General features: G+C 40.9%; 1 protein-coding gene across 1 annotated transcript in view; it reads right to left on the bottom strand.

The window, feature by feature from the left end:
* sema6bb (sema domain, transmembrane domain (TM), and cytoplasmic domain, (semaphorin) 6Bb) overlaps positions 1-14,020 on the bottom strand; it is a 138,509-nt gene that overhangs the window by 66,002 nt on the left and 58,487 nt on the right. The window contains exons 4-5 of the mRNA XM_079350661.1: positions 10,490-10,550; positions 10,276-10,338 (exon numbers count right to left, since the gene is read on the bottom strand). Of these exons, the coding sequence (XP_079206787.1) occupies positions 10,276-10,338; positions 10,490-10,550 (124 nt within the window). The remainder of the gene's footprint in view (positions 1-10,275; positions 10,339-10,489; positions 10,551-14,020) is intronic.

Below are 14,020 nucleotides of genomic sequence, written 5' to 3'. Positions count from 1 at the left end.
CACTGAAAAATGAAGCTTATTCAGCTGCCTGATGTGTGGAATTATCACACCATTAACACTGTCAATCACACCAATACAGTCCAAATGCAGCCTGCAGAGACTTTAAGTGTTTTCCCCTATGAACACACACACACACACACACACACACACACACACACACACACACACACACACAGCAGTTGACTGACAGACAATAATCCAAACCAGCTTCAGGACATTAAAACAAGCAGCAGATTCAAGGCTAATTTCTACACTGCATCGAACTGCATCAAACTCTGCTTAATAACCAAATAAAACCCAAGTCACACTTTCATTCGTGCGTGCACATTCTCTGAAATGAGAAGTTGTGTTAGCGCCACAAGACTTAATCGCTGCCCCCCCCCCTCAAAAAAAGCAAAAAAAAAAAAAAAAAAAGCTAAATGTAATACATGTTGGTGTAGAGAAAGTCAGAAAAATGATTTCCAAGTTAATCTGCTGCCACGACAAAAGTAAAGCATTTCAGCAGTACTTCCATTACTTTAACTACACTTTTTAAACCCTTTGGATATTTTTCAAGTTATCCATGTCACTGTTAATCCCGTAGTTTTGACTCATTTTCTGATCTTTGAATAAATTATTTTTTAGCTCTTCATTGCATATTCATTTAGGGAAAATTGTGGGTCTAGACCCCCAGGCTCAAAACAAATTTCTTAGCTCCTTTAAGATCCTTTACTGGCTATGAGAAGTGGACAAGAACTGTGATTTCCAAAGTGAAGCTTAAGCAAAAGTGCCATAAAGCTGCGTTCTTTCTAATGATACACTGGGTACAAGATGGAATCACTTAACTGGAACTCGCTGAGAAAATGACCAACTTTTCCACGGCTTTACTACCTCAATAAATATTTGCTGGCGAGTTAATGGCCTCAACCCCTAATTTGAAGTCTTCTTCATTACAGCATGGTGTTTTACATGAAATTTGGGTCCCATTTAGAGTCAAATAACCAATAAAGAAGGTTATGGTTTTGGGCATGGATACCCATGATTGACCAGTCGCTACCATGGAAGTCTGTCAACATGGATCAAGGTGCATGAAACTCACCATGTCCTCTAGCTTTGGTCACTACTTCAACTTTGGTTCAAAAACACTAACATGGTAATAGCCAAAATTCAGAATTCAAAGGTTAAAAAGTGCACTTCAACCGGTCGGGTATGTACCAGTGGTTACTTTTTTACAATTTTTTAAACAGGAGAGTGGAGATTAATATACAGGAAAAGAGCCAAAGGCCAGATTTGAACCTGTGCCCCCAACTTGTAGGAATGTAGCCTCCATACACGGGACGTAAACGAACCACAAGGCCCTCTTTGCACCAATATAGTTTATATTTAATACAATTAAACAACATGATATTGAATAATGAAGGCTGATCCCTGTGCCGAGCGGTTCTTATGTTAAGTGCATATTAAACCTAAATTCCTATCATGGCCTTTGAATTGAAATGTCAGAAAGTACAGACTGCAATTTCTGATCTGAGTGTGTGTGTGTGTGTGTGTGTGTGTGTGTGTGTGTTTGTGAGATAATGTGTATCAAGAGTGAATGCTGATGTACACTGGTAAGCAGCCACCATCATCACCCCTCCCCAATTAACAGAGTCCAGTGGGTCCAGCTGCCAAACACACATTCAAATGCATATGCACGCACGCACACACACACACACACACACACACACACACACACACACACACACACACACATCCCAACACCAGATGGGGTCTACTTCAATACCACCATCCATACTGATGTTGTCACATTCAGAAGTATTTCTAGAACTATACGTGATGGCGCAGATTTATCAAATGACAGTCCGGGACTGTGAGTGAGTGTTTGTGTGCGCGGGCGTTTAAGTGTGAAAGAGATCAAAGGGAATGCAGTGATATGAGAGGCGAGTGAGTGTTATTCCAGATGCTCCACCCTTCTACTTACTCCCGGAAGGGTTCTTGGTTTTCAAGGGGGGGGGGGAGTAGGACAAAGTAAGTTTGTAAGGGTGCAGGGGTTGTGTCAAGCATGAGGTTTAATGGCAAAGCAAGTGTGTTAGTCCCGCACACATACTGTACAGCATGTATTCATGTTGCCTGACACATATAGCTGTGTGTATGTGCGTACGGCAGCACAGATGCATGAGAATGAGAATCATTTGCATGCTGTTTGTTGGTGGGACTACATCCTGTCAGCTTGGTCAGAGCTGTAATCACAAAGCCTGATGAAGCACCCTTAATAACAACCCAGCGCTGCTGCCAGCGTCTCAGAGAGGGGAGACAAACCCCTGCACCAATGTCCTCATTTGGCAGAGCTTGTCCACATAAAATGAAGCATTTCATGACTACAAGATGAAAACAAGGGTGAGCTCATACTTAACATTTCCACCATTGAGTATTGATTTTTCTTTGGATTTAAAAATACATCATACAAATCCTTTCCCTGCTGCAAACATGCTTTTCATTAACCCAGCTTCATCTTTTCTTTTTCTTTTTTTTTACAGACCAATTTGGCACTTCCAGGTCTTTCTATATTTACAGCACAATTCTGTCAGCAGGATTAGGGGTTTTTCCATATTTAAAAAAAGGAAACCAATTACAAAGGATCAAGCACTAAAACATGGAATGAAACAATGCTATGTGAATCAAAATGCTGTACATCTTGATTCTGCCTTTTTTTCTCCCCGATGCCCCCCCCCCCTCTCCCTCTTCTCTCTGCTCCCTCGCTCTCTGGGCAGACTCCAGACAAAATGCCACCTGTGCTGGCTGGCAAGCCTTCCTCAGACCCAGACGACAGCAGCCCACCTCCTCCTCCTCCTCCTCCTCCCTCCATCACCCTCCTCCTGCTCCTCTCACTGACAGTGGCAGAGCTGCGTGGGCTCTGAAAAATGTATCTGCAGCCCAGATGAGTAACACAGAAGCACACGTCTGAGTGCAATATAGACACATTTGTGAATGGCGGGGTGATTTAAAGCAGAACGAGATGGAGAGGGATAAGATAGCTCAATCTTGTGCATACATGCATCGGAAGTGTGTGCATTTGCTTGTGTTAATGCGTGCATGTAATGGGTGTGAATGAAAGTTTGCACATTTGCATGTAAATAAACTAAGTGGACAAAGTGCAGAGAGCATGTTTCGATCTGCATCTTTCTCGTAACACTGATGGTAGCCATGCTTTTTCCTTCTCTGCAGATGTTGACAGAGCGATGACGTCCATCACCACTGGGACACTCTGCACTGTAATCTATTTTCCTAAGACATAAAAACAGATCCAAAAGCATCCACATAGATTTCAAGTGATCACACACAAGCAGTCAGAAGTTCTGCTGTTGCTACAACACATCTGCTCAAAACAACCTGCAGCAGTCAGACACCATTAAAGCTGAGGGGGCTCCACCTTCTGCATCTGCTTTTCATCTTTTTGTCTGAAACTCAACCTTTAGACAGAGATGATAAACAACCTTTCATTTGGCCTTAGAATGGGCTTAATGTTTGTTTTAATGATTCTTTACAAGCCTAAAACATTTGAAAAAAAAATAAAAATGTGGGTTTTACCTGGGGCTATAATTAGCATTCCCATGCTAGGTAGAACTGAAATACAAAACAGGCTCAGAAGTCGTAAAACCTTCTGCTCGATTCTGTGCTTTAAGAGCCAACAAGGCTTTTTTCCTGACTCACATAAAATACAAGAAGTTATCACGATGTCCTGCTTTAGTAGTGATTGCACAATAGAAACCATCTAAGGCAGTACATCTAAGGATGTATTTAGCGAGCTGCTCCTCTAAATCTCCAAAGTTTCCATTACATGCCTGGCTAGTCCCCTGATGTTCGCGACCAGGGAGGAGAGAGCTTTCGCACTGCCAAGAGCCGCCATTGAGCCAGAAACTCTCCCACACAAACACATACTGCACACACTACACGCACACTGAAAGCTTTGGCGAGCCCTCATCTTTGCTCATTAACAGCAGGCTTGTCATTTCCAGAAAAACCCCTGACGCACAATTTTGACTGAAAACAGCAACTCTCCATGACAGCAAAAATGTATGTATGTGTGTGTGTGTGTGTGTGTGTGCGTGTGTGCGGATGTGGGCGGAGGATAAATTAACAGTGGTACCAAATTAGCAGCAATGTGCTGATCTGAGTGCTGCGGTCTTACTCAGCATGTTAAAGCTAATCCGCGGCCCTCTGCGACACTTCACCCCTGTTTGATGGTAATTTTGACTGAGCACACCACAGGCCACAAACAAACAGCAGTCATCAGACTGGGAGCGAAAGCAAGATAATGGCGATAAGAGGAGTTAATAAAGAGACTAAAATGAGAGAGAGAGAGAGAGAGAAAAAAAAGGAGAGAGTGAAGAAAAATAGAGACAGAAAGGAAGAAACAGAAAACCGGAGAGTTTTTCCAGGTCAGTCAAGCATGTGGCAGCCTCAGCGGTGGAGCCGACCTGCAGCAGGACCTACAGATTGTGAGGTCAGCTGATCTGCCCTCACTGGTGGAAAGAAACTGAAAACACACACAGACACCCCCAACACCAGTCAAACCTACTGTAACATCAACACTTAACCTATGCTTAGCACGTCTCTTTGAATGACATCACGAAGAGATCTGTGCCAAATGGTCATACGGTGATTAATAGTATAGTAAGAACACTGTGGTTTAGAGGAAAGAACAACACATCACAGAGCAAAAGGTTTAGCACAATATCATAAAGCCAGTCATCATGAAGGATGACTAATGAAAACTTTATAATGACATTTACTGTCTGATTTATCAGGCAAGTACACACGAAGATATCATTAAAAACTCAATGTCCAACTGCACAGTAAATCACAGCACAACAGGAAACGCGTCAATACAGAGCCGAATGAAGTCTGAATCACATTAACTAATATAACTGACTGTTTGCACTGCTAATCTCTGTGTGTGGACAAACTGTTCAAACACAAACATACTAAAAAAAAAAGTTTTCTATTACGTTATCTTCACTCAATTGTTCATATTTTTAACAATAATCTATTGTTCTCGGGATTATGATGCTGCAATCTTGAACATCATTGTTTACACATTTCCTTTTATCTTCCTAATACATTGTGTTTAAGCTTGTTTCATGGTCGTATAACAGTATGAAGCCCATTGGAATCTAATTCACTTGAAATCAATTCTGGCCTGCAGAAAAATCCACAATGTAGATTTTCTTTTCGAAGATTTTCATTTTGGGGCTTTTAACTCTTCATTGAGACGGCAGATTGATCGGGACCAGGTAGAGAGAGAGAGAGAGAGAGAGAGAGAGAGAGAGACAGAGAGGAGAATGACTTGCGTAAATGGACATGGGGTGTGACAAACAGCCACAAGGTTAAACAGAACCTTTCATACACATTTTCTCAAATATTTTAGACTGTATATATGACCTGTTCAACTCATGGAAACACAAATGACCAGAACTAAATTATTTTTAGCACAATTAAAGCAACTGAAATTGTAAATCAATTGATTACTATGCACCAACCAACACATTATCAACATCACCTGGTCTTAAATTATTTGATTCAAGTGACCTTAAAATGTGTACAATTAAGGTACGAAGCAAACAAAAAAACCCAACCTATTTCTGACAGTATTCAGAGGTTGTTTCAATTCAATAAATGTTAGAGTTTTTATTTCTTTATTATATAATCCCACACTATGTTTCATATGAATATAAACTTTAGGAGTTTTTGGTGGTGAAAGGGATTGTATGTGAACTGAAATACTTGAAATCATAGCAAAGATTTTACTGTACAGTAATATGAAACGATGTTCAACTCCATACAAACTGGTCTTACTGGTGAGAGCAACAAAAAGACCTTGAGTACAAGACATGAAAGTGACTCTATATGTGGCATTTTAAAAGTGATTGATTTAGGAGCCAAAACATGTCTCTGAAACTGAACCTTCTGCCCGTCCAACAAGATAAAGCCTCCAGCCTGGACGGCTGAAAACCCAGGACTCCTCTGAGAGCACGATCAACGCAATATTGATCAAACAATCTCACTAAGTGCTGCTTATAACGATGCCCAACCGCTCTTTAAGAGCGCTCTATATGGAATTGCCTTTGTTTGCATGTTCATGCCACACTGCTATGGGAGGGTGCGTTGGCATGGAGCCACCTCAGGGGAGCGTCTCAGCCTCTTATCTCCTGCTCCCCTTTGTTTTTATATGAGGAAAAGGGAGGCAAGGGGACAGAATGACAAAGAAAGATGAAAAGGGCAAATACAAGAGAGATAAAAAAAAAAAAAAAAAGCGAGGGAGAGGAATAAGCCAAAGGAAAATAGGACAGGAATATGAAGGGTGAGTGTCACCCAGGCCAAGTGTTGCATTGAACAAAAATCTTGCGGTCAACACGGGAGAAAAAAACAAAAAAGGTAAAGAATTGGGATATTGAATTTTCAGCGTAATTAGGGAGAATACTATGTCCTTTGTGATCAACCAGGCAGAAACATTTAATTACAAAACCAATTACGAGGTGGTGGATGTGTCACATCTGACACAACCGCTCCCCAAGCAGAACCGAACATTTCCAGGAGGTGAGGTGAAGGGGAGAGAAGGAGCTGGAGGCAAATATAAAATGACTACATGACAGATGTGTTAGTGCTGATTCCTCCCTTTAACAGTGTATGTGTAGGAGAGCAAAGCAAAGCAGATGAAAACACTCCTAAACCATGAATATGTATGGTCATACACTAAATTTAACGCATACGAGGGATGATAATTCCACCTCCAGTACAGAACGTATATATGAAAGAACCTCCATGTTGTGTGCATGTGTGCACTGTTCATTCAGCTCAACCTCCAACATGACGATTAAAACAGCAAAAGGTAAGAAAAACAACACCCCAGCTCTGTGCTGCATTTATAAACAAAAGCCCTGCGGCAAAAGCTGTAGCCAGACAATGCCATTGAAATATTGATATTGTGATATAAAATGTATAATTTTGGTTTTCATAACAGGACCATAGCTAAAGATACTGTTTTTGACAGAGGAAAGGTGCAGGGGTACATGGGATAAGGAATTCCTGACAATAGTTCCCAAGGCTCGTCATTTAAATCAACTACTAGTTATTCCACATGGTCATTATAGGAACCTTTACATAACTTCATATCTATTCTATTTGATGTAATTACATAAATAGATGATTTCTTAGTTAGGCTGCAAGGTGGTGCAGTGGTTGGCCCCTGTCGTCTAACGGCAGGGAGGTTCCTGGTTCGAGTCCCTGGACAGGAGCCTTTCTCTGCAGTATTTGGAGTTTGCATGTTTTCTTCAGGTTGTCCGGCTTCCTCCCACAGGCCAATGAGTTGCTTGTTAGATTAATTGTTGACTGTAAATGAAAGATGAAATGGATGTTTGATCTTTGTCCAGTGTGTGCCACTCATTGAGAGCTGGGATCTGCTGAAGCACCCTGTGACCTCGAAGAAGAGTTGAAGGGATAATGGCTGTTTTGAATTTTCATAGATTGTACTGTACCATGATACAAAGTAAGTGCTGTGTCTTTATCTTGCACCCTGTGGTATTTTTGACAAACAGTAGTCTGGTGTCATGTTGTGATTAGTGTGTCCTTGAGCTTTTACATCATAAACATAATCAATTCAGGTTTAAAACTTATTGAAAGATATGTTTCATGAACACAGAATAAAGACTTTATATGGATACAAAGTGAATCTTTCTTGGATGTGGACTCCACAGGTTATTTTGTAAAACTGCAGTTTTAGTTAAGACTGTCTCAGGGAGGTTTTCCGAAATGACTCTGCCCTTATTTCTAAGGTTTATTTAAGTTGTTTTACAGGATTTATGCCAGCAATATTCAGTTCCAATCCTTTCTCCCTTTTTTAGCAACTGAAATGAAAATAATTGTCTTTAAAGTCAAATTTCAATAAAAAGAAAAGGACAGAATATTAGCTTTTAGAAAACCATATTGACTTTACCCTGTAGTGGGTTTGTGAATGTAGTGTTTGTGTGTGTGTGTGACTACACTCGCTTATGTGTTCGTGCATTTGCGCAGACTGCACGTCCATTCATTTGAGCCCACAGAGCTGACTGAAAGGACCTGGCAGTGTTCTTATCTCCCTCACATTGCCGTGTGACTCACAGCCTCACCAGGCAGCACAGTCATTAGGGGCAGAAAGACCTTTCATATCTCTGTCAGCCCCGCAGCTCTCCTCGGGGCCGGCCAACAGGGACCAGCACACTCGCCTCTTTCTCCTTCTCCTCTCCTCCCCACCTCCAGTCCTCTCCTCTCATTTCCTCTCCTCAACCGCCCTGTCTTTCCCATACTTCTCCTCTTCTTTATACATCTTCCCTCCTCTTCACCCTCTCATCGTTTTGTGTCTCCTCCTCCCCTCAGCTCACCTTTATTGTCGCTGTCCCTCTATTCTCCATTGTGTTTCTGTCTGGCAGTGTCTCACACACATTTCATGTCAGGTGTTCTCACACTGTGTTAAATAAGTATTTTTTTGGCCTCAGCCTTAAGGGGACAGAACCTACGTTTCCTTCACACACATAGACACTCAATATGTGCTGCTTGTGTGTGGCAGACAGCAGCTGGATGTGTGTCTTAGAGATATCAGAGGTATTCAGGCGTGGGCTGCCGCTGGCTGCTGGGACGTTTCACCCCATCTCTTCCTCGCCGTCTTGGTTTCCAAACGCCCACCTGCATTTTCTGAGAGCAAGAACTGCATTCCTATCTCATGAAGGTGGGACAAGCGGTGTAACGGGAGGAGTGGTTGTATTCTTGTGATCAATGTCTATGTGTGTTTATGAGATTGGTTAGATGAGCTGGCACAATGAGATAATACACGAGCAAACACCCCCTCTTCTTTACGCTGTGCCAGCAGGGATGATAGTCAGATGACTGGCACAATAAAACCAAAGCTCCAGACAGTGGAAAACATATGCAGTCCTACTGATATTCACCTGTATACAACATCTGTCTGAAATCTTTAAGCAAAGTGTGTTAAACTTAAAGTAAAGCTGATTGAATTAAACAAAATGGGTCTGTGGTGTTTGCCTTTGTGCTTAAAATCTTTGTCACATTTAAAGCTGATAAAGAAAACACTTTTTTTTTTGTTTACATATATTTTCAGGCTTTTATGCCTTTATTTGGAGAGAGGGAGAGAAAGTGGATAGTGTTATAAATCGGGGCCACAGGACGGAGTCGAACCCGGGCCGTCCCGCGTGAGGACTGTAGTCTCTATACATGGTGATGCGCACGCTGCCACTGCACTACCGGAGCCCAAGAAAAGACTTTTAAAAAGTCTCTGAAGAGAAAGTTTAAAAATAAATTCAATAAAAAGTGAAGAAAAACTCACAAAGAGAGAAATTGAGAATGGAATCCTGAAGCATTAGAAAAGGTAAAAAATTGGATTTTTGTGATTACTGCAAAAGGAGTATTAAAATTGTTTGGCAAACAGGTTTATTAATATTATTATTTAAAATAAGTCATTATGTTCTTGTTCAGATATCATTATTCTTAAGGAAAAGGGTTGGTTAGGGGTTAACTTAATCAGGTCCAAGCTACTGTTCTGTCACTCTGATTTTGTGTCTATTTATTATAATCTACATAGATGTACTTTATAAATAGTTTGACAAACTTGACTGTATGTCAAAGCTCAGTTACTCCAACCTGAAGTTGATTAGAACAGTTAAAGTAAATCTCTTGACACCTGCTGACATTGTTTTGGTTTTACAGATAGCAGTAAAGCTGTTTAAAGCTCCTGCTTGGAGTATTTAGCTCTTTATGAAATGATGTCTCTATATGGCCTAAAAGGATGAGACCATCACTGACAAGGCTGATTAGTTCTCTATATTCATTTTCAAATGCCTGTTACTGCATTACACGACAAGATGAGATACTTAAATACATAAAGGACAAATACAAATTATGCAAAGAGATAGCAGGCCCTGCTTGTCCCCTGTCCATAAGAGGCCCGGAAAAGAAAACACAAACTGTAAGTTCCTCACCAGAGGTTTAATTTAAGCGCCTAAATGTGGTTATGTAAGTAAAAAAAAAAAAAAGGAATAGAGCACTGTGACTAGGTTAATGTCCTGCTGATACTGTAGTTGAGCATCTAGGAGCTGACGAATCAAAAATGTTCCCCATGTTGCCAAAAAATTTACCTAATTTCTAGTGTCTCTTTAGTTAGTCTTTTATGCGAGCGCCAAAGAAAGAGATAGAACATGTCTGTTCTAAAAAGAAAGAGAAGATAAAGAAACAGACACATGGTCTCACCTCATGCTTGCCCTTCATCCTGCAGATCCTGATGTCGTTCTTGTTGGACTCCCACGTTCTCTTCTGTACACAAAAAAACCACATGCACACTGCTGCTTAGCTACATTTGCATTCCACTGTAGTACAAAATGACAATTTACAGCCTGCTGACATTTAATACGCGCAGCTAAAGGGTGAATTTAATGATTTAGTAGTCGGTCCAAAAGGTGCTCACCTTGCTGTAGAACATCTCATCTCCTGCTACGATGTCCAACTCCACACGGAAAAGGTCGTCCCTGACAGAGAGAGAGAGAGAGAGAGAGAGAGAGAGAGAGAGAGAGAGAGAGAGAGCCATACAGTAAGAGGAGTTGTCAGCAGCCAACCCATTTATCTGATGCTTGAGAAAGCACTAAACAAACCATGTATACCAGTTACACAGCAAATACATAGCAGATAAAATATTGCTAGCTCAGAACAGTGCACGTCTGCAATTCTTCTTTTGGATAAAATCCAGCCCACACATTCGATACAAACTTGAAGTATGAATATTAAGTATGAATATTACCACTTTGCATCGACTCTGTGGGGTTTAACTACTAAATAATTCTGAGCATGCAGCTATGTAATGCATACATATTAGAGAACTTTAGTCATTTAAGGCTGATCAGACCCTCAGAGATAAGGGAGCAGCTTTACAATGTCATCCATTTCTCCAAGTATATACATGAGAAATGGTACCCGACTGCATAATGCTGTCTCATATTTCCCCTTCGTCTCCGTCTCCGCTCATTAAACTTGACTTGCTGCATCAAATTTACTCCACAGCCCAGAATTCAGCTTATCGCTCTTATTCAAAAGACTGAAATTGAATTAATGGATGACTTAATCAAGTAGTTATACTGATGCTTGCACACCCCCACATTCTGCCCACATGTGGTCTGAAACAGCATGCATGTATTCATGATACACACACAGCTTTCTTACACCCTTAATTTGCTGATAACTCTGCAGTAACCTTGGATGTCGCTGTGGAAAAAAATGCTAACGAAATGAGAGTGGAGCTAGGCAGCTAAAAGCTGACGTTTGCATATTGATCAAGGCCTCTGTATCATTCGGGATGGATCTGGATTTTCTATTCAGAGGACGAGGCTTTGAGTGGACTAATCTGTAAATCTGCCATAGCTGTGTTATTGCAGTAGTATCGATCCCATCTCTGATCCGACTCTGCCTCCCATCCATGCTGCATGTTCTTCTGGTTCCATCACTTCTGCATTCAAGGGCCTGAGAGTGAGTGTCAATGTGTGTTTGCATCTCGTTACTTTCTGATTTTTCCTGAAACAAAGACGCACGAAAATGTGTATAAAATGAGATCACCGGCAGGCCATCAGGTTGCTCCTCCCCTGAATTATTCATCCTCTTTCCTTGTGGCGTGTTAAAAGATCCCCACTTTTGTCAACCTTGTTAAACAGGGAAAAGACTAACGGGGGAGAGAAGTGCAAAATCACCAAACACTTGCAGTGTGTCCCTGCTTAATAGGTCAGAGTTTAAGCGTCCTCCAAACAGTGGAGTGGGCCAGAGTGTGAGGCGTAATCTCATCCATGATGCTCCAGTGTTGTTCTCAGCATTAACATAATGAATATAGCACGAAGCCTTCTAGTCAGAGTGGCTCCCATCCAGGACTGTTGCCTCTGATAGTGCAGAGGAGGGGGGATGATTTATGCAGCTGCGTTGTGTTGCTCCAGCCCTTCTCTCGCCTTACAGGCTGTTAGAATGACGTAAAACCTGAGGCTTGAATGTTTTATTATTTGCACACGTGCTTGGTCGTGAGGAAGAAGGTTAGTATTAACATGGTAACATGGATGTAAAGATGTCGTTTTCTTTATGTAACAAAACACCTAGAAATTCCTTGACTCACTATGTCATAAATTGCGAAGGCACCTTGACTCCGCTTACAAATCCCGTCCTTGACTCCTCACACCTACAAATCAAAAGTGTATTTCTTTCACTTTATCTGGCCTTGTGCGCATTCCTAAGCTGTCACTTCATCAACCCCTCTGACCCTTTCTGACCTGACTAATTCAAAAGCAACACCATTCAACAAAAACTCTCAACATATCGGGATTTTCTGACTTCACCAGCTGATGAACTTTCTCCTTTGGGCCCACCAAACAACAGCAGCCGCCGCAAGATCCAGGCATCTCACGCTGCCAAGTTTCCTGCATTCGCTCTTCAGTTTCCCAACTCTTCTCCCCCTGCTTGCAGTCATATTGTGGTTCAGCGTGAGCGGAACTGAGCTTTCCTGAGCCTGCAAATGTGCAGGGACAAGCTGCTCTACTGGATGAAACTGAAATGGAAAGATTTGGGCACTGACCACTGAGATACCCTGATCCTTCTGCTGACTGAGCCAGAGTACTGAGGCATGGCTCAGAGTGACTTTGAATGTACCAGTCTAACAAGTCAATTTGCAATCTTACACAAATTTTAAGGTAGGTTTTGTAAAATTCTGCACTGCAGACTAAGTTTATGGAGACAGCACGTTTTTATTCAAAGAACCTTTAAGCATAACACTGACATATCAAAAACGATATCTTAATACAGGAGCCTGAGGCCACCAAGACAATTTAGATCACAAACAAAACAAAAGTTAATATTATACATACATTTTTGCAAAAAAAAAAAAATAATATAAAAAAAATTCTCCAAATCAATGAAAATATAAAAAAAAGAAAAAAGAAAAAACTAGAAATTCCTAATTTTATAATTCATGAACAAAATAAATCTGTATTCAAATGAAATATTCTCACGTATTAAGGATGCATTAGAGTTCTGTTGTATTTTGAGTCTTTGAAGTCTTTGTCCTACATACAATCTAATATAAGAATATACTGCAGGTTCCTTAAAACATGTGCTAGTCTTTGTTTCTTTCTTTTCATTGTTAATTATGACTAATTGTCAAGTCTGAAGTATTTAGCTGATAAATCAGTCAATGGCACAACGGTTGGATAAATAAGAGATCATATTTTCATCTAAGATTATAAAGTTGGTGCATTTGGTTTTAAAATCATCTTGCATTATCATTTATTTTTCTTGAAGTTACCTGATAAGTATCGACTCATCAGGCCTGATCTTAATTCATAAATGTTAAATACAAGAAGTGGCCAGACAGCTGACATCTGAATAGTTTGCAGACACTTGTTGCACTCGTAGCAGGCATTACATAGATGTAACTTTTTTACATTTACATTTAATTTATGAGGTCGGTTTGTTTTTTTCATTTCACGTTTTGATACTGGAAGCCACTTTTTGTAAATCCACCAATGGTAGGCTGAGGTTAAAAGAGTCATATGACAAGTCAGCAGGCTGAACGTTCTGCCTTCACACTGCAGCTGATCAGCCTGGCAGGTTTACCTTCCAAGCTTCCCAGCTTTTTTCCTCAATTTGGCATCTTGCTGTCCGTCTGCCTTGAGACATTTGACCTGACTCTGAATGCTGCTTGACCCCTGATGACCTCTGACATCAGCGTTTGTGGACTACCTCAAATCAGGCAGTTAACTAAGAAACATTCCTGATGCAAAAGGTAAAGACAGACGATGTAAGAAACTCTTGATGCTTTTTCCCCACTTGAAAAACTGAACTGAGCGTTGGATCTATTCCTTTAGTCCTTTTGGCAAAAGGTAAACACTCACAAATTGACTTATATTTGTGTGTTTTAGCCCTTTAGACATAACTGAGGCCTGAAGACCACAGGATCTGTTGATGCTCGTCT

Source organism: Symphodus melops, assembly GCF_947650265.1.
Source record: "Symphodus melops genome assembly, chromosome: 8".
NCBI lineage: Eukaryota > Metazoa > Chordata > Actinopteri > Labriformes > Labridae > Symphodus > Symphodus melops.
The sequence above is the reverse complement of the archived record's forward strand: the minus strand, read 5'-3'. Positions and strand labels throughout refer to the sequence as shown.